Genomic DNA, 25,268 nt, shown 5'->3' on the forward strand with positions numbered 1-25,268 from the left:
CAGTGTTTCTTCTTGTCCAGCACCCATCATTGGAAGCTATACTCCATGCATCCCTTGTCTCTGTGGTTAAGCTTTTCCAGACAACCTCATACTGTGGCAGGGCACCCTAACTAATTCCAATGGCTTTCACTGATTTGAAATCTTGGGGTGCAGAGTTGCATGATTTTTAACTAAGACATTAAAATTACATTAATTGGATTTACCATATTAAAATCCTCAAAAGCTTTTGTAAGTGAGAAATGAGATTTACAAATCCTTCCATGCCTTTACAGTCCAAATCCTGACAATAAATCCTAAATATGCTTTTGAATATAAATCCTTTCTTTACCCTGGGGATGGAAATCACTGATTTATGGATCAGAACGGTAGAAATCCTGGCAGGATTTGTATCAGCTTTACAAATCCTGGCATAATTTTAAAATGGAAAATTCCAGTCTTGAATTTCTGGGGTTTGTGTCACTTTATCCCTGGAAGAACAGTGCGTGGTTTGCATCTGCTTCTACTTCTGCATGTGCTGGCATAGGCCCTGGTGTTTTATTTCAGACTGGATCAGCAGAAAGAAACGTCCTACTGGGCATGGTAGGAAGGAGAGGTTTTTTCTTTCTCTGTGGGCTTTGAACAGTTACATGAGAGAGGCAATGGAGCATGATTTGTTGCTGGCCCTTCTTGGTAGTGGCATGGCTCCCTTTGGTCGGTGGATTGAGAGATTGGCTTCTCCCAGGACTGACTGTCCAGACTACCCTCTTGCTCCTGGTTCTGAGTTGAAAGTGAGGACTGGTAAAGGTCTTGAGAAGATCAAGGAGTGGAAAGCTCAGCAGAAGCCCTTGGCAGGAGATCAGCCCAGCCAAATGTGGAAAAGTGCAGGACAAAAATAATCTCCTGAAAGGCTGCTCAGACAAAATGGTAGTGGTAGTGTCACATATTTAAAATGATTACTGATATAAGACTAAATTTAGTTCTTAATTGAATGGAAAGTAACTTTTGCATGTCAGAAGTTCTTTTCTCCTCTTCTGGCAATCCCATTTGTGTCCTCCTGAGGTGTCCATCTTCTCCAGTATTTTCCATCATCCTCGCTTCCCAAGGCAGGGTGTGTAGGTCTTGACACAGAGGACCTAAACTCCTCGTAACTGTGCCACATGTTGACTCTGCACTGACACAAGCTGTAGCTCAGGGCTGCATGGCTGTCCCTCTCCATGCATCCATCTCCATGATGACTGTTTTCCTTTGACAGGTTTGCTCCCTGCAGACACAGCTCCAGTACCATGACTGCAGGGTACTGGCTCAGCAGTAGCAGTGCTCATTTCCTTGCTTCAAACTTTGAAAAACTAAGGAACTTCCTGGAAAAGCTCCAGAGGCTCCCTGCATGCTACTGTGTTTTCAGAGGTGTTGCAGAGGTGGCAAACACCACAGATGCTTCCAGACACTGAGTCCCTTCCTGTCATCTTTAACCCAGCTACCCCAGGACTCTTAAAAACTGAGCACAGGAGCTTCCAGGGCTTGCAGCACCGCTGCAGCCAGCAAGTTTACCTTCCATGCTGCTGCTCAGGTGTGAATATGGACTTTCCCAGCTGTGATGTGTGGACTCAAGACTGCCCTCACTGATTAGCTGCTATGAAACAACCATTTCATGTTTCTGTTGTAGGCTTTAACAGAGCAAACACCTATGCACAGAGACATAAAAGAGGATGAAGGAAATGTAGTGAAAAAAAGGAGAACTTGAACAAAGCAACAGGGAAATCAGAGCCGTGTCATTTGAGATTTTGAAGTGAAAGTAGACTGGATTTTGTCAATTACTCAGTTTAAAAAATCACAGTGGTGAGATGGGAAAAACAAATACTTCCCTCCATCAATAGACATTGTCACTAATTTGGACACATTGAAAACTATAATTCTGCAACCTGTCAAAGACTTATTTGGGCATTCTTCTGTCATGCTTATGGAGATGTGGGGTAGGGTTGGGCCTTCTTAGTGCAGGGCTGATGCTGGGTCCTGAGACTTCCCATAATCAGGAGGATTTCCATTGTGAATGCCCCACAGGCATCTGTGCCCTCTGATCATCTGTGCCCGGAGGTAAGAACTGCAATCAGTAAAGCTAGAATTCCCATAGACTGCAAACTTCATAGCAGGCACTAAACCATTGACACAGATAGAGTTAGCTTGTTTTGAGGTTGTTTTTTGTAAATATCTGCATCCATGACTCATTGCCCTTACCACATGTAGGCAACACAGTGCATATGCCCATATTTCTCCTTAGAATCAATATTTCTTTTCAGGGTGGTTAATGAGAAGCTTAAGTTCAGAAAGATGACAAGGCAAAGCTTAAATGTGATACTGCAGGAAGATTATTAGCAGAATTTAGCCATGTGGCTTTCAGAGGACAATTACAGGCTTACCTCAGAGTTCCTTAATTTTTCATGAAGCAGCTAGAACGTTACAGCTAGGATTTCCCCAAGAATGACTGATAAATACCTTCTTTATAACACATGCCACTACTTGTACTATTGTTGTGCATTCTGTAAAGTATCCTATCTCTAGATGCCACTTTGTAGGTAGTTTATGATTGATGCAAACAAATTCAAAACTTTATGAAAAGGAAGGGCAGGACTAACTTAGACTGATGCCAATCTTTGAGTCAGTACTCAGAAATAAAAACATAGCTGAGAGGTCTTTATGAGAGATGTAAGATTTTTTTTTTTTTTTTTTTTTTTTGCCTGAATGCAGAGCTCCCATGACAAAGGAAATAGGGAGTATTATAATGTCATTAATCTTGTGTCCAACTTCAAGATATGTATTAGGCATGAATAGTTTTGCCTGGCAGGCAATGAATTTAGAAAAAGGTTAGATTTACACTACTGCATAGATAACATGGAAAAATTATGTTGCCAATGCCATCATGGCTTCCAAAGCATTTTATGTTCATGGACACTCAATGCTTAGGCAAACTATCTGTTTGCAATCACCAAGTCATGAGCCAAGAGACTGCCTTGCAGTGAAGAAAATAGTGAAGATGTGAAAATGCATTGGTGGGGTTTTTGGACAGACTTATTCTACATAAGCTCATTTGCATTTTCCTACATACAGCCTTGACTTTTATGCCTGGTTCAAAAGTGCACATCAGTGCCATTAAGGCTCCCAGGGGACAGGGTGCTGTCTTCCTGCGTTACATTTGTGCCACCATTTCATTCCTGGGTTTTAAGGTCTGCACATTTAGTCACAATATGAGGAATGCACATTGCTTATCAAGTAACTCTCCCTCTCCTACAGCACCAATTGTGTGAAAGAAGAAACCTCACAAGAGACTGAATGAGGGCTTAGGGCCATGCATAGCACATAGGGCTCAAGTGTTGTGCATAAATGGCTCTTCTACAATCTGCCATGAGTATTTCCCAAAAACAATCTTCTTTTTCCTTCCACTGCTAGGAGCACTGCCTGATTCAATTTCACCCTCTATCCTGCTATTGCTTTTCATCTTGCATGTTTATACATGAGCAAAGTGAGTGCAAACTCCTACCCTTCTAATCTGCGGGCTTGCACTGTCATTTTGCATGAATGTGAAAGGCCACACTGAAGTGGAAAATGCAATGAAGAGCATGATGTGCTACTGATTTTTTTCCTGTTTATTAACAGATAGTTGAGAAGACCTGTGTCTTTCTCCTGAGAAGCTACTCCATTCTTATCTCACGACTTAGTGCAAAGAAAAAGAACTATTCTGTATTTGCATGGATCTCAGAAAAGCTGGAAGCCTTTTCTTCCCTTCTACACAACAAGTAAACCTACAAAACTCTTCATCTTGTATTCACTCATTCCATTCATCCTCCAGTCAGAGGGGGAGAAAATGTCAAAGGGTTACTGTACAAAAGAAAGATCCATCAGCTACACTCAGCTTATCTTCACCCTTCAATGCTTAGTTATTGAGCACATGAAGGGTTAGTGTTTCAGTAAATGTCCTGTTTGCCACAACACCTGAGGCAGGAGAAGGACCCAATAAAACCAAAGTCTGTTCTTGAGCAGGGATCCTTGGATGAGCTTGAAACTACCTGTGGTACATTTTGGGGCTGCACTTCTTCATTTCTTGCCAGCCTTGCTTATACCTCAGTGCCCTGACCTGTAAGTTCTTCTGCTTCAGTTGTATTTAGCCCAGATCCAAACAAACAGGGCGTAGAAAGTTGCTGATAGCCACAAACTGCTGTACAGTTATGACTGCCAGCCTCCTTGGGTGAGAACTTGAAAATAGTGAAGGAAATTCTAGCCTGGAGTTAGATTGAATCACTGGAGGCCTCTTCAGCTTGGCCTGATTTCTAGACCACGTTCTTTATGCATTAGACCCTTTCAATGTGCATGCTAAGGGAAAGAGAAGGATCCTAGAGCCTGCATCAAACTCCACATTTCTGTACAGATCCATGTGCTCTCACTGTTGAGGAAACCTCTGGTGCTGCTCCACATCAGTGCAGTAAAACACTTGGAAATTATAAAGCTTTATTTTGCAATAAGCAGATGGCTGCCTATGGTAAGCAGCTAATAGGTATGAGGATTGGATTCCTTTCTCAGGAACTGCTGCTGTTCACTCTCTTGTACCTCCTTGCATAAAATGGAATTCTTGTTTACTTACCTTACAGGGGTGCTTTTACAAAGCTTATTTGCTGTCCCAAACAAGATTTGTAAAACCCAGTTAGGACACCAGCATCATCTTCTACAACTGAAAAAATGTGGTTTCTAGTGTTTATCTTGGCAAAGCAAACCTGCTACATAGGAGTGAGTGTATAAAGAATCCATTTGTCTTTCCAGATAGTGAAGACAGGCATTGGAGGCAAAACCCACTCTGTGCCCTCTACTTTGTCCAGCCATGCTATCGCTTCCAGCATGACATCTCCATTTTATTTGATTGTGTCAGTAAAATTTAGTCAGATTCTCTCCTCAGCAGTGCAGACTGCTAGAGTGGGAAAGGACTAAATATCATCCACTTCTCCCTTTTGGCCCCAGGAGAGCTGCAAATCTTTCTGCCACCGCTGTAGTTTCTAGGCTATGATTTTCTTGGCTGCATTTCCCAGCTTTGCCCTTTTGGCACTGACTAATTTCTTTTCAGCTTCACATGATCGGATGCTGCTCACATCCTAGAAGAAGTGCCTAAGGATACCCTGTATAAAGTTAGTAAGGTAGGAGCAGGTTCTTGTGAGATATGCAAGTGTTTGATGAGTTTAGTCTTAAATAGAGAAAATATGTTTCCTTTTTTTCTGTTGTGTTGGGGTTGTCTTTATTTTCTTTTTCCATATTAAATAATGGAGATGTTTGTTTGTTTGTTTGTTTGTGTGGATTTTTTTCTGGAAATGATGGTTAACTAGCTACTGCCAAGTCATTTAAAATGTTACTGGACCACAGGTATTTCCCTCTCTCAGTCTATTTTTCATTCTATTTTAACTATTGTCACTTATCTCCAGTTTTTCAGTATAACATTTTAATGAATGGCCTGTTCCCTCAGCTCGGTTCACAAAAGCTGTTCTACCTCTGATTCTCTATTATGTCAGCTTGAGACCAGAATAGGTGAGCTTAACCTCTGAGCACCTGTGTGTTAAATTTTTAAATAGAATGTATTCTTTGCTGGTCTGTGCCACTTGTGATATCTCTGTAGTGAATTACTTTGTATGTGCTCTCACCAAGCAGAAAAGTTTGGAAGAGACAGAACTTTATACTGCCCTGATTACAAGATCACATTAACATTACCAAAACAAACCAAGAAAGAAAGAAGCCCACACATAAATGAAAAACTACACCCCCTACCCTAACATGGCAGCCAAGCTTCATGCAGTTAAGGTAAACTTGCTCCAGTTTTGTGTTTTCACAATGTATCAGGCAGTTGAGTAAGTAGTTAGCAGAAACCTGAACAATCTCTGCAGTGTGGATGGAGATCTCTGGGAAGGTGGAAGAGCAGGCAGCTAACGTCTGGTCTTGGGGATTTCCAAGACAGATCCTCCATTCTAGTGAGTTAAAAATCTGACTCCTGTGGCATAGGTGCTGGGTATCGTGGAGCATCTTATTGTGAGAGCTGAAATCAAAGAAAATTAGATTTAGGGCTCTAGATCATTTATCTGCTTTTGGTGGTTTGTCCATAGATGAGTGCCAGATGCCTATCCAGCTTCTCTCCCACTTCTCTCCCACTCTCCCTGTCTTCAGTTGGAGATGTGGAGGACCATAAGATGAAAAAGCTCATGGGTTAAGATAAGTACAGTTAGATCACTTAACAGTTACCATCATGGGCAAAACAGACTCTACCAGGGGAAAATTAACTTAATTTTTTTGCAAATTAAATATACAGTTGTATGGTGAGAAACACAAACAAAAATTAAAACACCTTCCCTTTACCTCACTCCCCCACCTAGGCTCCCCAGCCTCCCTCCTCATCCCCAACTCTTCTACCTCAAGCGTGGCACAGGGAGGATGAGCAATGGGGAGCGTGTTGTGCCCATCAACACTCATCACATTTTTCCCCTGCTCCAGCATGTGCTCCTCAGTGGGCTGCAGTGTGGATATCTGCTTGGTACAGTGCCATAGGAGTTGGAGAAATTACTGCTTCTGCCATCCACCAGAGGAAGTACAGTAAGGGTCATTTAAATGCTACTTAGGAGAAATTATTCTAAAACCCCCTGAGCTAGGTCCTTGGCTTGTGAATATCCACATTAATATTTGTCAGTTTTCATAGACCTACATAGTCTCAAGCCAGCTGGAGATCTGAAACATCTTTTTTGTCCTTCCTGGAAAGAAAGGAGAAGCGTATTGTGATTATTGTCAGACATGCCTGGTGTCAATTATTTAATAAAAAAGAAGTGCAGCTTTTTAGAGAGCGGGAACAAAGAGCTTCTCCCCACCTCCAGCCTTCCCTCAGCCTGAGTTCTCTTAAACACCTGAGGCTGAAGGTTGAGTAGTGGGACCAGCAGTGTGATGCAGAATGCCAGTCAAAGGCAGTAATTGTGGTTTGCATCTCTGGAAATCCAGCACATCTGTGAAGCCAGGTAAAGCAGAGTATTTGATCATCATTTCTGAATCAAATAAGCATTTAAATTCCCTCTTACTTCAAATCAGACCTAACTGCTTGCCAGTAGCCTAAACTGTCAGTGATTGAGCATGATTTACATACTTTTTTTGTAGAGTTTAATTCTGTAAGGAGCTAATTGAGCTAAATGAAACAACTCTCTGTGCAATTAGTAAATGATGAAAAGGCAACATTAAAACATGGCTGTTCCCTTTGACAATGAAATAGGAAGAAAGGAACACCGTGGTTTAAATCATATGAGCTTTCAGCTAAGCCTCTCATTTGTAGTGAAAACCTTTTTCTCTGAAATCTCCTGAACCCTGTTTTTGAAAGGGGGAAAATAGGAAAAAGCACTTTGCCAAATTGCTGTTTTGAAATGGATTTAATTTATCTCTCTGCTTCTCTAAAGTTAATGTTTACAACAGGGTCTTCAGACCACCCATAATCTGGTAATGGGTCTAGCACAACCTTCAGTCTCTAAACAGATGTGTATCTGAGCATTATCTGAGTCCCTTGTGGTGGGAGGGTCTGTTCATAATCACCAAACCTGTTAGAGAAATGAGGGGGCTGGGTTGTAAAAACATTTTGAAATAGATGAAACACCTTTCAAGATAAGTTGCTGATAAAGGAAAGCAAAAGCACAGTGGGACTGAAATGATTCCTTAGATATTTCATGATACTTCTTTGGCAGCTGCGTTATTTGTATCTTAGTGTGGTGACTGTGAGGCATGAACTGTTAGTCTGAAATAAGTATCTTAGAAATACAGAGGGACTACTTTTTATTTTACATTCTTTTAAAAATGCACTTTTTTTCTTCAAAATAGTGGTGATTTAGTCCTGAAATAAGCTTTGGTGAGTACAGGAGTTGAAGGCTGAAAATTATGTCCTGAGGTTAAGGTCTTATAAAACATGCAAGCATGTGTTCCCTGATAAAAAAAAAAAAAAAAAAAAAAAAAAAAAGAAGATGTAAATCTTTCTCTTTGTAATCATCTATGTGATAAAGCAAGGTAGAGTCACAATGGGGAGAAATAGGATTATTAAATAATTCCTAAGCAAAGCCAGACTACAGAAACATTACAGTAATTAAGTACCTAGAAGATCACATACTTCATTACTCACAAGCTGGCAGGTCATAAGAAAGGTAGAAGTGCATATTTATGGCAGGAAATCTGTCCATTAAATTACACCATTAAGTCATAGTCACTGGTCATTGTATTCTCTTGCTTTATGGGTTTTGTATCGACTTTACCTTCTATTCACTGCTGTAGATAAGAGGGTGGCATTACGACAGGCAGATAAAAATGCATTTACCTGATTGTTGAGGCATGTTTCTTGTTCAGGCAGACATACATAGCTGAAGTATGAAATAATGAAACTGCCAAAAAGCCACTCAGAATATGAGCTGTCCATTGAAAAAGCCTAAAAATGAGAACTCTGTGATAAAACGCTTTTGTATTTTTCTGTTTTCTCTAGTTTCTTCATTACACAGTAATGTTTTGCTTTCCTCCCTTTTTTTAAGTCTTAAAATTTTTCTTTAGTGTTCCTGGTGGTGCTTTGCTTTTGTACAGTGATTAAATTTCCTCAAATATGAGAGTAGCTAATTTGCAAGTTAATGCAGCTGATGCCTTACTCAACTACTGCTCTCATTCTCCATTGCCTTTTTTGCAGTTTGTGTCTGGATGTGTCTTCATCATGTGGCCAAAAAGTGGTGTCGTGGCTTCCCATGATGTGATCTCCTGACAGGAGATGACAGAAGAGTACCAGGTCATACAGTTGCACATTTCTGGTGCTCTTGTGTTGGGAAGCTGGAATATGAACACTCTCATTGCCCATCCTCCCCACACTCCCCCTTGATCTCTCCCACAATGTGGGTGCGACTGCTGTCCTGTTCCTAAAGTGGACCTGTCCCAAACCTTCAGTCTGGTGTAAGTGTTCACCATTCACATAAAGGGAGGGAAACAGCAAGGCCATTGTTTAAAAAGCAAGGCACAATCCAAAGGTTTGGCACCACTGCTCATAAAACAGATCCATTGTAGAGAAATCAGTGTGGCTCATTAACTTCACTTAACTTTAGGATTAAACCACTTTGGCCAGTATGCCAGCTAGGCTGTTGGTACTTAAAACCCTGTTAATTCTTAACTCTGCTCCTCCTTCCATTTCAGCTCATGTCAGGTATTAGACTCAGTGCATTCTGCTGCTTGCAATCTGCTGCTTCTGCCAAGTCCAACATATTTTTCTGTTCCTACTTTCCTTGTTTCCCTTTAATGCTGGCGTCCCAGTGCCACAAAGCATTTAAACATATGCTCAGCCATAAGAGATGAAGCATTTTGTTGAGTCAGGACCTTTGAATTCAGCTCGGCCTGTTTGAGTCAGAGTAGCCTTGAAAGTTTAAAATGCACAAGAAGAGATGCTGAGCAGCAGAGAGAGGACCAATTAAGTCTTTCTTTTATTAGTCTCTCTTGGTTCTTCAATGTAGCTGCTCTCAGATACCCATTTTTTACTTCCTTTGCCTTATTTTACCATCTGCCTTTTTGCTTCACATCACTCTGCTCTTTCATTTACCAATTGTCTTCCCCAGAGCTGGGAAGCATAATTCTATTTTGTATCTCAGAAAAATGTACAGTACAATTAGTTTAATTGAGTTGGCAGTTCAAATTGGCTGGTCTGTGACATGCTTCTGGTACCATCAGGCAAGTGACCAAGAATGCCACTCCCATGAGTCAGGTCACAAGACCTGACCTCACCTGTGTTTTTCCTGACAAGATAAAGATATCTGTGCTGGACTAAACGTTTGCTTAATACAAGAGTGTTCCTGTGCTTTTGTATGGGAATAGTTGGTGCGTGCCTATGCTTCAGAATGAAAAAAACTGAAAGTCTGGAGAAGTTTGGAATGGAGGCTGCTAATTAGATCTCCCTCTTAATCTCTGAGCCCAGAGCTTTCCCAGAGCTTTTGTGACTTAGCACTGACTCAGAGAGACGTGAGTCCTTTTGATGTCTTTGCATATTTTTTTTTAAACCTACTGCAGCTTAGCTTTGAATTCAGAACTTTTGCTTGCGTTGCACTCCTGGGTCACTGCGACCAAGCTCTCTCTATCACAGGCAACCCATCATGTGATTGCTTTCCTAAATTTGTCAAGCTCTGTATTCAGACCTCTCAAGTGGCTACTAGCCCCTGCAGCATCTTCTGGAAAGCTGTTCAGAGCCATACTCTTCTGATCAGTGAAAACGTTCCATTTTGCAAGCTTCCTCTACTAGTAATGCTCGGGATACATTTCTAAATTGACTCTGCATATGCCATTCTGATACAAAACTGTGAAATAGCTATTTTGAGCCCTTGCTAAGCAATGCTGTTTCCAGACTGGAATTGTTATGGAGATGTATCACAGCATTCCTGTCAACTGTGTCGGCTAAACTGCATTTCTTGATTCAAGAATATAATTCCTGTTTAATCATGAGTGTCCATCGCTTGCTTACACTGAGAGTTGGAATTCGGTCTGTTTTCCAGGGGAAAAATTTTTCTGAGTTATTTCCCCGCACTGTTGAATGACCTGTCTGCTTTTATCCAACAATCACACCTATGTCTGAAGTGACTGTTACGGATTGTGATACTTGGGGAAAAAAAATGACCCCATGAGCACCTACCTTAATGAAAACTGTACTCGAATGCAGTTTACTGGTTGTGAATGCTTTTGATGTTGAATGTTTTGCAAACCATATAATGGCATTCAGTCGCTTCCTTCACACTGTTGCAAAAGGGTGTAAAGTTTAGATTAGTAATAGGTCGTGACATAACAGCAGGACTTGATGCTTCTAGGAAAATGTCACAAAATGTTATATTTACAGGTGGCTCTGTCAAAATAGTTCAGATCATAGCTACATCTCTATTTTTGCTGCCAGAGACACTTGCATGGATATCAGCTTTTCTGGCTTGTGGATGTTTCACCCATCCATGACGAATTCTCAGCTCTGTTGAAGAACAAGAACCTACTAGAGCGTGTAGTATGGCAAAGGACACCTGAAGGTTGGCTGCACTTTGGTGTTCCCAGTTGTGTTTAACTACTGTCAAACGTGATAATCACAGCATGGGAGAGCCTTCTGCCAGGCTTCCTCCTGTTCCTGAGAGGACAGAGCAGAGTATTTTTAAATTTTTTTTTTTCAAATACTCAAGCGAGTGTCAGAGCTGTTACCTTAGGCAAAACTAAAATGGAAGGATAACATTTTAATTGTCTGACAGACAGTGGATTTAGGCTGTTATTCAACAAAGCATGTGGAAGCTGTTGACTTCACTAGGAGTGTGATATTTAAATATAAGCGTATGTATAAGTTTATTCCTGAGGTTGTCAAGCAAGGCCCTTGGGGAAAGCACTTCTCAACTTCCCTGCATGGGAGGGGGAGAAGGCACTGGGCTCTCTGCCAAAAGAAATCAAGGCAGTTAATTTACTACATCTCATTAGTATAAAAAGCAAAGTGGCACCAGAAACTGTGAGGATGGGACCAGGACAAAGGGGTCTCTGCTGCACAGCTCTACAGGAATAAAGAGCACCCTGTCTCAGGAGGAAGAGACTGACTGGGTTCTCACCCTGCTCTCCCTTGCTGCTCAGTGGGGTTTCCCTGTCCTTAGTCTGGGGCATCCAGGCAGATGAGCAAGGATTTCACACATTGCAAGGGAAGTTAGTGCTGATTCATCAGAAACTGGCTCTCCTCCAGCCCCCAAACAGCTCCTGAAGTGGAAGAGGTCAAATCTAGCTCAACATTATTTAATGTAGCATGAGCACATAGTTTTATCGTGCAGAGACTTCTGCATCCTCAGCATACTTACCGTCAGATAAAAAGACTTTCATCATTTTATGGAATCTTGTAAGAGCCACAGCATGTTTTTGTAACTACAGTTTAATTTTCAGGGTTTTTTTAGTTTTCTGACTCATAGTCCTTTTCTCCAGAAACATAAAGTGATTCATATATCCAAGCACTTAACTCCTTTTACATTTGCAAAGGGCACATCATGCATGCTTACCAAGGATATTCCAAACCACTAAAACCATAATTTGCTTATGCTAGATAATAAGGTTTGAATCCTGCAAAGACTTATGTAAATGCTTTCAAGTTTATTGTAGGTTTTTGCAAATGGTGACTTAGAGCCAGAATGCCCACTGGCTTGGACTCAGTGGGTCTTTGTGGTTCTCATAAGCTCTTACGCAGCACCTGGGAAGAGACAATCAGAAAAATGATTGAATTGGTGTTATAAATCTGATACAGAAGAGAATGCAGAAGAGGCTCTTTTATTGCTTTCACAGGGATAAGAGTTGAATATTAAAGTACATTAGAAACAGGAGATGGAAAGAGAAGATGAAAAATATTTTTTTTCTTTCCCTATGCTCCAGAATTTCTAAAATTAAACTCTGAGTGTCTTATTATTTTTATTGGAAGTTATGAGGGAAAAAATCCCTGTGCTGGATAATTCAAAGCCCAGATGGATTTATTTAGACTCAAAATACACAGTGCTAGCTAGCACTCCCTCTTTAAAAAGCTATTGCACTGTTACTCAGGAAATAGACATAATTTATAATTTTCTTTTTAAAATGGAATCAGATAATTCATGACGCTGGGTTTTTAATCTCTTAATCCAGACTTTTTCTCCCAGATCCTTTAGGAACCACTTGAGATTATTCAATGTCAAAAAAAATCCTACATCTTTTTAATATGTCTAGCTAACAGAATTCTAAAAGCAGTGCAATTGTCCAATTTGAGTTGAAATTTAATAAAGCATAAATGTATTTTGGGGCCCCCATTTATATTCTGAAAACCCATTTTTATCTGGTCCACAATGTAGTGTTTTTTGCAAGCATCTATTCATTTTCAGGTATTTTATTGCTTTGATTTATTCTATGTTATCTTCACTTTGTTGTTGTGAAAAAGAATTTTTGGTTACAGTCTTCCTCTTTGCTGCAAAAAAGGCAAAATTCTCTCTTTCCTCCTTCAATCTCTAAGAAGAAAAGGGAAAAAAGAAAAAAAATGAGTAAGTTTGTGTTCTGGCAGTAATTTATAGTTCACTAATGCCAACAAAAGAGTACAAATGAAATATTGTTATGTAGAGAAGGACCATGAATTGAGTGTCACATGCACTGAGCATTGCAGGAAGTGGAAGGGCTTTGTTTTTGACCCTCAAAATTGTTTCCTAGTCACCAGGTAATGACACCGGGCCTGACACTGCTTCAGAAAGTGAGTCCCAGTGCTCCCTCTCTTATGGTGCTGCTGTCCATGTAACTTCGACCAGGATGCCAGAGGAAGATCTGTGATCCCCTTGAGGAAGAATCCTGAAAAAAATGGCTGAATGAGCAGGGAGCATTTCAGGGATGAAGGTCTCTATAAAGCATTTCCAGTTCAGTTTGCACAAGAAAGAGCTGCAGTTGGTTTTGTAGTATCTGGTCTGTGGCATTTGCTTGGTGGCTTCTCCCTTTGCTCCCTGTGGTCTTCATTCTTCTGAAAACCCTTATTTGGCTTCTGCTGTCTCTGGGCTCTTCTTTGCAGTAATTCACCAACAGTGTATTTAGGGGCTATGTTGCATCTAAGCAGATATCCTTCAATATAAAAAATATGTCTTACTTAGTGATTTACATAATCTACTAGAGCATCATCCTGGTTACTTTTTTCTTCAGAGCTGACCACCAAGAAGGAAAAAAATGTTTCTGTTGGCCTCAACTTTACCATAACTTGGAAGGAGATCGTGAGTCAGCAACATGCCATTTTATATGAAGCATGGACTCAGTGGAAGAAACCAAGTTTGGGCTTTTGCTTCCATTTCATAAAATCAGAATGGTTCAAGTTGGAAGGGACCTTAAAGGGCATCTAGTTTCAACCCCCTATTTGGCCAGGGACACCTCCGACTAGATCAGATCACCCCAAGCCCCTTCCGACCTGGCCTTGAACACTTGTACTTTGAGTATTTTGAGATGGAATGCCTCAGTCCTGAGGGGAACCTAGAAGGTCCAGGGTTGTAGCCTTGAAGAGGTACCTTTACACAGTATAAACAGGTTTCCCATTAATGAGCCAAATAGTAAGTGTCATAGTTACATTCAGTATCATTTTGCTTCACAACCTTGGTTGTGGTTAAATGCCAGGGAAATGACATGTTGTTAGCTCACTCAGTCATTGAATTTAAGCCAGAGATACACGGTCAGTTGAGTTTGGCATGAGTTTGTGCTGCCACTGGGAATGGCAGGGGAAGTGTTTTCCAGTGATGCTCTCCTGAGCCACCTGGTTCTGGTCTCTGCTGTTGCCAGGATTCAGGTCCCAGATCTTAACAGCCGAGGAAAGTCACCTGGATGCCCGTCAGCTTTCACTGTGCCACCCAAGTGAATCCCAGAGAGGAAAGTGATACTACTCTTCTTGTTGTTGTTTTTGTTGTTATTTCTTCAGAAACTGCCTTATAAAGGCATGGTTGTCCCATGAAAGGGGTGGAGGGTTTTCTGCCAACAACCAGTTCATTCTTTCATTGGTTTCTTTGTTCCAGCTGCAGGAAATGTGGCAGTAGGGGAAAAGTTCACTCACACCTCTGCCAGCAGCTACAGCTTTCGTCACAGTGCTCAGGGTAGTGGCTATAGGGCACACATGAAGGTGTTGAGAAGGAGAGAGTCTTATGTGGAGAAAACTAAATGCAGTACAGACCAGCCTTCACCATGCAAAACTTTGCAAGCTAGGTTGCTTGGAAGGAGTGGTGTGAAACTCTTGAGGATAGACATGAAGGCCAACACCAAGAAAATGAAGGGAGGACACTGCTGCTCTGCCTCAAGGAGACAGAGTTAAGAGCCCCATTTTGTCCCTTTCCTTTAGTGCCTGCTCACTTGTTTCACTGACCAAAACACAGCCTTTTGCATGATGTTCCCTGGAACATCAAAATCACATCATGCTGGGATGGCTTTGGGGTTTGTTACAGGCACAAAGCAGGCAGCAAGCATGTTAAAAGGTGCTGAACTATCAACATTGATGGCAAGCATGTCTTTACAGGCTTGGCTTCAAGTCGGGTACAAATATACTCCATATGCATGCCTGGGTAAAACAAGGCAGGTTTGACTGTCAATAGCACAGAGATTTAAGGATCTGACAGGCAAGAGGTCCAGAAGTATCAATAGTTAAGTCAGGCTCCTATAGCAAGAGCTTCCAGAGAGGGGACCCACAGGCTTCTTTACTTCTGAGCTCATGGAGCATGGAAAGTCAAGTGTTCACAGAGCTGGCATAAATAGAATCACTGTCAGAACGACTATGTTAAGAATTAGCAGAAAGATTCTCCTAGGTGTTTATACCCAGTAACCTGGACCCAAAGTGAGCTATTACTGGAGGTTACTAACTTTGTGGTCTTGGAAGCCCAACGTATCATTTTGACCTTGATGCTCAAAGTTCTGGAAGTTGGGCAGCAATTTCAGCCTCTCCTCGTGCTGGTGATTCAGAAAGTGTTTTAAACAGCAGGCTTAGCAATGCAAACAGCAGGCAGACAAAGAATAAAAATCCCTAATTTGTAGCAAAGGCTACATTAGCTACAATTCTGCTATCATTTTCTCTGGAAGTCAGTATGTCAGGTTGGGCCTTGGATTCGTGAGCACAATGAGGAACGTTTTGGAAAGTGGAAATTGCATTATATTCTGGCTTCTGTTTCCTTTTCAGGGAAGCATGTGAAGCACATTACAGAGTGAGGGAAGGTCATGACTGCAGGGAACAGCACAGGATGTCTGAGAGGGAAAGGTGGGGCAAGAGGAGCTGCTGCAAAACGAGGACAGAGAAGCAGCAGGAGTGCATGAGGGTGAAAAGCGGTAACTGGAAATATTGCATTGTCTTATCAGAATTCTTTTACTTAAAAGTCTTTTACAAAAAAGCTCCCCCCTGCCCTCTGTTACTTTTGACTTTTTAAAATCTCTTATTGTGATTTAAACATGAGTTACTGGTTTGTTGGTTGGTGTTTTTTTTCACATTTTGGCAATGTTCTGACTTGTTTGAAGTGCCAGACAGACTCAGTGTTTCAAAGCCAGCATCTGCATATGTGCACGTATTGTGATGAAAATGCTGGCCAGGCTGACACTGATCAAAATGTATTTGCTTAGCCATGATCAGTTAATAACACCAGTGTGTTAAGCATTGTGCTTGCCATAATGCAGCATGTGCCTCCCAGCCATATTTCATGCATCATTCCCTCTATCCACAAAATTATTCCTGATCCAGACCTGCGCTGAGTCTTAAGGAAAGGGGAAGCCATGCCATCCCTCCCTCCACCTCCTCTGTCTGGGGCAGTGGGAGGCTCTCAGGCCTGTCTCATCCACAGGCTGGGAACCAGCTAGAGAAAGAGCTTGCTTTGTCTCCTCTTCCTTCACTGTAGTGGCTACGTTGGCCTTTCCAGGATTGCTTATTTGAAGCACTTTGCAGCACTGCTGGCCAAGCAGCACCCCAGCAGTGTGGTGGGGAGAAAAGTGTATGCCTTGGCATAGAGGAAGTTGGCATAAAATGTCCACATATTTCTCAAAAGATCAATTATCTGAAAAGTCTGTCTGACGATAGCCCCTTCCAGAACAAGCTGTAATTACATCTCCTTTTGGTTTGCAGTTTATGTGATTTTCTCTGCTTTTTTTTTTTTTTTTTTTTTTTCCAAGTGTGCCATGGTTTCATATGCCTCAGGGGCTCAGCAGCATTTTAACAAGCTATAGAAGGTACCATATTGCTCAGGCACTGGCAACATTAAAAGATGGAAGATACTATCACTTAACCCTTTGCAAGATTATTTAGCTTAACAACATGGAAGTGATGACTGACCCACAAGGAGCTGGGAGGAGACAGGTCAGGATCCGGAATGATTATACATTACTCTTCGATTGTACAGCTGCAACTCAGGATATTTTGGTGTTTGAGTTATTAATCTTGCAAATACAACAGGTTAGTGAGGGAACAACACAGAGGAAAAGAAATTAAACATTAACTACACACTTTAAATGAAACCTAGTAGGAGCAAAAAAAAGAAACAGAAATGCAGTCTAAGTACAGTTTGTACCCAGTTTTAACAGGCAGGCAGGGTTTGTTTACAGAAGCTAACAATCATCTTCCTCCCTACAGTAAAACGTGTATTTAAAGGAAGTACTAGTAGGAATTTTGTCTTAGTAAAACTTGCAAAGTAAAGCCTCAAAGACAAGCCCAGTCCCTTCAGGTTGCTACTCTGTACACTAATTATTTTTTTAAAAACAGGAGGCAGCAACTAGCTGACTATTTAGCTGTTTCCCAAGTTGGGTGGTTATTCAGTCCACGCTACCCTGGTGTCTGCATTCCAGGGCTGGAGGACTGTGAGGTGAGAAGGCTGCTGTCTCTGCCATGGGGTACCTCAACTGGTACTTTTGTGCCTCTGTCAGCTTTTACCATGGGGTTCGTAAGGTACCCCAGCCATAAAACCAAAATCCCCTGGACAGCAAAGCCAGTCTCTTAGAGGATTACTTCCTGCATGTTTTTGTCCTTATGAAAATAAAAGGACAACCAGAGAGAGGGGCAGACCCCCTAAAGCAGGTCTGCCTGCTCTGGTGGATACAGGAGAAAAAACAGTGCATGACCTCACCGTGCTTCTGCTGTTGGTCCAGGTAAACAGGGGTTTGCCAACCAAATTAAATAAATGTCCAACACCCCCTCCCTCCAAGTAGCAACAAATCTGTTTGAGAGTCCAAAGAGTACATTTTTCAAAATGTCAGTGTCTGGGCTGGAAGATCAAAGATCATGGAATTTTAGCATTTTATTTTATCTCAGAGAATGAATTTTTTAAAAAGCCCTTACAGCTTCTCTTGAATGGCTGAAATGGGAAAAAAATTAGAGGGTGTTTATTATTATTAGCAGTACTATTAAAAAATGTATAGTGTGCATTATTATTCATATTATTCTAGAGATCTAGTGCTAGCAAAACAGATTTAGAGAGTTGCCAATAAATTAATCAGAGAACTAAAAAAGTACTGGAAATTAGGAAACATGATTAGATGGAAGAGATCAGCTGAGCAAAAGGAAGACTGAGAGTGGTGTGTCTTATAGTAATGTGATAATGAAATATAGCTAAGGCAGAGTGGGAATACTGATTTTAGTGTGCTTCTAACAACTTCTTGCTGTACTCAGTCAAATTTCTATAAAATTGCTAACGTGAGCTATTACAGGATGAAAAGACCTTTCTGCCAATCTAAGTGCATCTTTGGTGTGGAGCTCTCTCGCTTCTGCATTGCTGGTTTCTAGACTGACACAGTATTACAGAGTGATCTGTGCTTTGGACAAACTGGTAGCTTAAGTTCACCTGTGCTGTAGCTTTATCCTGTGTCCTCTGGCAGAGGGCACAAGTCCAGGAAGGAGATCTAGGGCCCATAAACACTACATACTGCATACAGGGAAAACCAGCCCAAACTCCCACACAAATTGCTGGGCTCTGGGCTGACATTTCTTCTGAGAAGAGAGACTTGGTATTATGGTAAATAATGCCATAAAATCACAGTTCCCAACTGTATGAAAGTCGAGAAAAAAACCCACAGATCTAATACCTTGTGTTATTGAAGATGGAATTAGAGATAAACCCATCAAATGTTATTTTTCCCTCTGTCATGCGTGCTTTGGCTGCAGCTCAGAAAACAACAGAAGAAGATGAGAAAAAGTGTGAGGATGGGTGGTGGGGGTGATCAGAGGCATGAAGTGGTCCCTTTATGCAGAACAGCTGAGTACAACAGGGCTCCTCCAAAGCAGGAAGATATGGGCTGCCAGGCATGATGCTAAAGGCCTGTGAAATCACAGGCAGGGCAGAAGGGTAGCTGGCAGCTGACAAGCTGAGAACTAAGGGGCTGGGGTGAAACTCCCAGGTGTTTGGTTCAGCACAGATCAGAGGAGACAGTTCTTAAAGTACATAATTAAGCTGGGAAGCTCTTTGCCACATGAGGCTGTGGATGCTAAAATTTGCGTGAGCTCAGGATGAAGCTGGGCAGGTTTGCAGAGGAGAAATCCACTGGGTGATAGAGCTAAAAACAAAACCAATCTACCTGGGTCAGAAAGTTGCTAAGCTGTGAAACATTGAAGGGGTCCAGGAGAGATACACAGGTTTTCTCTGTTTTCTTATGCTCTTCCAGAGCTGTCTTTTTGTCTGCTTGCCCCTAGTGGCTTCTCCAGTTTAATAAAGCCTTTAAAGGTGTTCCAGGGAGGGGGTGGGCTAAAGGAAAACAGAAATGAAGAAAAACCATCTGCTTGTGAAGGGCAACAAATATAAAAAGGGCAGGTCTGTGAGGGTCACACAACCCTGAGCAGCAGAGTTCTGAGCAGCACCCATGCCCTCCAAGGCACCCAGGGGGCAAGGGATGCTGCCAGATGGAGGTGGGGGGGGGAATGTGCAAATGGAAGCAGTCCCCATGGCATCCTCAGAGGAGAATGATTCCAGCAGCTGAGGCTGTCCCAGCACACCGAGGAGATGCAGCTGTGGAGGCAAGAGTGCAAACCTGAGGGGAAGAGGGCAACCAAGCCTCAGCAGGAGGGCTTTAGGTGGAGGCTGAAGCAGCTCTGGATGCTGGCTGGAGGTCTCTGGTGCAGTGAGGTTGGATGGTCAGACTCTGCCTCACCTGGTTTGCCCTGACCTGTACGGTGCCCCCATGCTGAGGACACCTCAACAGCAGGAGGAGGAGACCAGGGAAGCAGTGGCACAAATTTTTGTGATGGGCACTTTGCTGGGGAAATCTGCTTGGAAAGCAGGGGTGGGGGGCAGGCCCAGGAGGGACTGTCTCGGTGCTCATGGGATTAAAATATTTTACATTACAGCCTGTGGGCTTTCTGGAAAAGCTGACTGAAAGGTTTTTTCTTGTACTTGCAGTTTTGTTCTAACAAACCAGGCTCCCCAGGAAAGTTTTATGCTCCATGACATATCATATGTGAAGCTAGGGCAGAACCCAAGAAGTAAAAGCAAAGGTCAACAAACTACAAAGTCCCTGTCATACAGCAGTGCAGACCATGTATACCTGCATCCCCCTGCACATTTTGGCAATGCATTTCAAAACTGATGCTTATGCAGCAATCATTGTTCCTTCAGGAAACGCTAACCTATTGAGCTCTAAGATTTTTAGGCATCCAAGGTCCACCTTCCCAAAGTGGAGATAACCACAGAAGTGATACTTATCTTGAGTAAGTTTCACATACACTTTGCTTGCTGAAATTCCAAATTAGTAACCTGCTAGCAAAGGAAAGGGTACTAGATGAACTACATTCCCTTCTCCATTAGGATCTGAGGGAGCAGGGCTGATCTTCAGTCTCTTTCCTTTCCTCTAGTCACCTCAAGTGGTTGCAGCCTTGAACAACCACTGGTGATGCCTCTGCCATGTATGTAAAACACCCAAGTTACTGGTTTCCCTGAAGGATGGGTTCTCTGACTCCAAGCACCTCAGACACACCAGTGGCAAGAGCTATCAGAGCCCTGCTGGGTTCCAGCATTGCCAAGGCTTTGGTGCTGCCCAGTAAAAGGCCTGATCCCTTGCACAGGGCTTTCTCTGCTGGCCCAGAAATGTTAAGCATGTGAACGAAATTTATATTCTTTCCAGCTGGGATGTTGCTAAAAGCAGTTGGAAAGCTCTGATTTTTACCCCAAGAACATCACTTGGCATTTCTGCATTAAAATTATTTTTCTGCTCTCCATCTTTACTTTTCTGTGCATTGTTTTTCTATGTCAGTCTTCTTCTCTTCCTTGGTTTTGATTCTGTACAGTCCTTTGCAAGTGTTTTCCATCATTTTTTTCTATTTCAAAGTTTCCCCTTCAAACTTCCCAGTTGCTGTGTGACTGCTGTTTGGTTTCTAGGTCTTTTGCTGTACAGCATCCCTTTTCTCTTAGGCAATTTCCCTTGAACAGCTCTGCATTGTTGGTAGCATGAAAAATCGCTGTATCCCTTTCTGTCTCTAGACAGAAGTCTAAAACGTCAGTGAGAGAAAGAGGGACAAAGCAAGTATCACTTAGTATAAAATATGAAATATTTACTTACAGGATATTTGTTTACAAAAATTGAGTAAAAGCACACAAAGAGAAGCTTCACCATTTTATAAAAAATGCATGCTTGAAGAATTTATTTTGTGCTTTGTGCCCAGAACAGCTACTGCACAGCTATTGTCCTGCCATGATTAAGGAGATGCAGCCTCATATTTAGAGGCAGAGAGCTTCTAATTTTACTGGGGGCTGTTCTGATTGGCAGAGGCTGCAGGTCTCTGAAGCAGGACGGATTTATGCTTTGACTCTCCATCAGAGAATGTTACCTATATTCTGTTACAGGTATTTGGGAAAGTATGCCCTCTCAAACAGACCTTTTCAACCCAAACTATTTCCTGGAAGAGTTTCACATGTGTGGCACTGAGTCTGATCTAAAGCCCACCAAGACCAGCGAGTGCCTTTCTGCTGGTACTCAGTCACGCTGCAACTAGATTTAAGGATTGACCTACATCTTCTGTTCCCTATCTCAGGCTCTTTTTGCGTAACCATCCATAGGTGGTGTAAATTTACCACTGCAGTGTGGAAACCTAAATCCACAAGCAGCAGTGGATCTAGCTAATAAAGCTGATTTTTGTCCTGCTTTCAAACCCATAAGGAAGACTCACCATCATCAGTTTCGTCAGCAGAACTACTCTGGTGAATATTTTCTTTGGTGACCATTTTCTTTCCTGATTCCTGGCTATACCAGCAGGAACTCCAGTGGGGACCACCAGAAGGAATCTTTAGCAGATATTCCTTATTTTGCTTACTGACACGGGTTTGCAAGCCTGGCAGAAGTGGGTTGTGCTTTCCAGTGTAGTATTGTTTAGACTAAGAGGCCTTTTCAAACTTGGAAGTTTTGCCAGTGGATTTCACCTCTTTTTGAATTTCATATACAGGCAGACACAGAGGGGTTTTCTACATCTGTGCCTTGCCCTGCCACTGTGTTTCTTTGCAAGAGGCAAGATTGTGCCAGTCAGCCAACACCACCAAAGGGGCAATAGGGAAAACAATGGGACTGCAAGTGACTCCTCAGGTCTCAGTTGTGTCACCCCAAACAAGCCAGCAGGTGTATATAAGTATCTGCTTGGTATCTCAGGAGCTCCTTTTGAAGATGGTATTAGACATTTTTTCATCTTTTTCCTTTCTTTATGAACATTTATATAAACTGTCACATAATTTGGCATTTAAATGATTGGAACCATACTGCTTTGGAGCAGTTGCTGTCCATGCAGAAGGGGAGAGCGGGGTTTGGGTGAGGGTCTGGGGTGTCCACGGCAGACACCAGCAGATGAGGGATGTGTCTCTCAGGGCGAGTGACCAAATGGCATCTGTCTGACCACATCTGGAACAAATGGGACACCTTTGCTTTCAGAAACAGCTGAGGCAAACTGTATTTAAACTGTGTTTGAAATGGGATTTATTAATATGGAACTAATTTAGCACCTAAAAGGTAATGTGCTGTGTGCTACCCACGTCTCTCAGCCTTTAGGAAGGAGGTTGGGTTTTCCTCAGGTTGTAGCTGCTTAGAAGTGCGAGAAATGTTTTCTTATACATCAGTTTCTCTCAAGGTAGAAAGAATGTTCCAACAGAGAGCTGGATGGGAAAATGGGAGGTCTGTTTGTCACATCTTCCAAAACAATCAGACTTTCTTTTTTTATATTCAAATTACTGGGGATGCAGGGGGGTATAAAGTTGTTTCTCAGTTACTCATTGTGGTTAAAACTAAAACACTTGATCACATCAGGGTTTTGAGCTACTGGGTTTACTGCCACGTGATTTCTGCTGTGAATTAGGGTTTTTTAAATTTGACCTTTATATATTCTGCAAAATATTAACAGGTTTACTCTCCCTGCATACTCTTCATTCATTGCTACATGGCATCACAGAGCAGTTTAGCTCCCTGGCATTGTATTTTAGTAAGACAGCAAAGTCTCTGTGTTTACTGATAGTATACAACTCAGTAATTGTACTGCAAATCTTGGCCAAGTTCTTGAATAGCTGGAGCCTAAAACCTAGTTCTTCAGTTCATATTTAGATTGCTAATTAGGAAGTCTCCTTTTTCAGGTACTGAGTCCATCCTGACTCTTGCTGAGTCAGACTGAGCAAATAGGCTGTCAACATTTTCAAAATCAGGCCTGCTACTTTCTCCCACACTTGTATGGGGAAACCAAACTTTTTTAGAATCTTTCTACTATTTGTCTTTGTAATATTGCAGTGCCTGCTTTATTCCCTGCTTTGCAATAATCCCTAAGTGGAGCTTATTTTTGTTGACAAACTATCAGTTTGGATTGATTAAAATGCCCAGTAAAAAAGTTGCCAGCAAGTTTGCTGTGTGAAATCCTTGCTGGAAGATGAAGAGATGCACAGAGCCAGAATATTTCTGGCAAGTCACTGGTGGGGTTTTTTTTTTTTGGAAAAGGGCAGGCTATAAATACCATTTTTCATAGAGCATATGCTTCGCTGCCTGTGCATGACAAAAAACCTGAGTGAGCTAGGGCTCATCAGAAAGGCTGATATTGCCCTCAATATTATTGGGAGCTCTCCAGTGCCTCTTGGTGAGGTTTTTCTCCTGTATAGAGAAAGGTTTTCTTTCCTTTTCCTATATAATTTAAAGGAAAGTCTGATTCATTACTCCAGGCGCTGAGCTAAATTCTTTCCTCTGGACCATTTTAAAAGCAATCATTTAAGCCTCAAATACTTGTGCTGGCTGCAGCAGCAGATGTGTGAAAGAGTGGGCATTTGCTTTGCTTGTTACTCAGCCTCAAGAAGTGGAGGCTCTCCTTAATCTGGGGGCTCAGAAGCACAGCAGAAGGACTTTTTGACCTAAGATAAAACAGTGACAAAACCATTCCTGTGGAAGCAGAGCATGCAGGCACTTCTAGATGCTTCTGGAATATATTACTGGGGATAGCTTACTCTTTTCTTTTCAAAAGAAAATCATACAGATGCCCTTAGGAAAAAAAACAAAAACAGACTTGTGTGATGAAGAGACAGGGAAGAAATTATTCACAGTAATAAAAGTTCTTAAATTCAGAAGGCCCTGTAATGGGAGGATTTAACATACAGTAAATAAGCAAAGGGATCTGACACAATTGCAAAGGCAACTTTAAAAGAGTTTCTTATTTTGGGATCAGAGTTCTTTCATTTCTTGTATTCCGATTCCTTCTATTCAACATTTGCGGCATTTTCAGTAATCGGTACGAGGTTATTTTTCTCAATTTGGGGCCACTCCTGAGAAAATAGTTTTGTTTTGGTAACATTGTTTGCCTCAGACTGACTGCACATTTCCATTCCCTTCACAGAGGCACGGCGATAGCTGGAATTGTTTTCGGAATCGTATTTATAATGGGAGTGATTGCTGGGATTGCCATCTGTATCTGCATGTGCATGAAGAACAACCGTGGGACTCGAGTAGGGGTCATCCGCACTACACACATCAACACCATCAGCACATACCCAGGTAAGGGAGCAAAATTACACCCCCCCAGCATCTGGGGTCAGAAGATAGATATCTCTGAGAAGCAATGGCTCTGCAGTAAAGGCAGGATGTGAATACAGCAGGCAGCTCTTTTAAGTCCAGAGGGCCAGGCCTGCTCCACATGTGCATCGCTCGTCAGTGCATCCATCGCCCTGGCTGGGCTGATTTATTCAGCTGCTCTGTGGGCGACTGAGGTCTGGCTGGGTGCCACCCTCACACAGCTGTGTGGCTGTCAGTGTCCTCAGGAGCCATGCTGAGACCTTCCCCGTGGGCTGTGCTGCACTGTGCAAGATAGTCCTTCTCCCTGTGCCAGCAGCTCTCTGGCAACACATCAGTTGTTCTTTTTTGTCTTCCGGTTCTTGCATTTCCTCTCCCTCACCCCCGGTCAGCTTGCTTGCCTGGTCCAGTAAACCTGTGGCCTGGCATGCCACAGGGAGGGGAAAACCTGGACAATGAGGCCTGCGGATCACAGCACAAAGGCTTCAAGTGATGTCACGTGGTGCCTGATGCTGCCCAAGCTGGCTGGTCCATGGGCAGGGCTCACAAGCCCTGCTGGGGGCTGTGGTATCACAGGTGGCTTCTACTAAGGCACAGAGGCACCTCTGCTGTGTATTCTCTGCTGTGTGTCCCAGGAAGGACTTCTGCCTGCTATGCAGTGCTGGATCCAGGCTAGCATTCTGCATCTGCCTGGCACAATGCCTGAACTGATGGGAATTTGGAGCATAGAATCATAGAATCATAGAATTGGCTGGGTTGGAAGGGACCTCAGAGATCATCAGTCC

General features: G+C 42.3%; 1 protein-coding gene across 1 annotated transcript in view; it reads left to right on the top strand.

The window, feature by feature from the left end:
- CYYR1 (cysteine and tyrosine rich 1) overlaps window positions 1-25,268 on the top strand; it is a 62,074-nt gene that overhangs the window by 26,928 nt on the left and 9,878 nt on the right. The window contains exon 3 of the mRNA XM_071755123.1: window positions 24,311-24,468. Within this exon, the coding sequence (XP_071611224.1) occupies window positions 24,311-24,468 (158 nt within the window). The remainder of the gene's footprint in view (window positions 1-24,310; window positions 24,469-25,268) is intronic.

Source organism: Heliangelus exortis, chromosome 1, assembly GCF_036169615.1.
Source record: "Heliangelus exortis chromosome 1, bHelExo1.hap1, whole genome shotgun sequence".
Taxonomy (NCBI): domain Eukaryota; kingdom Metazoa; phylum Chordata; class Aves; order Apodiformes; family Trochilidae; genus Heliangelus; species Heliangelus exortis.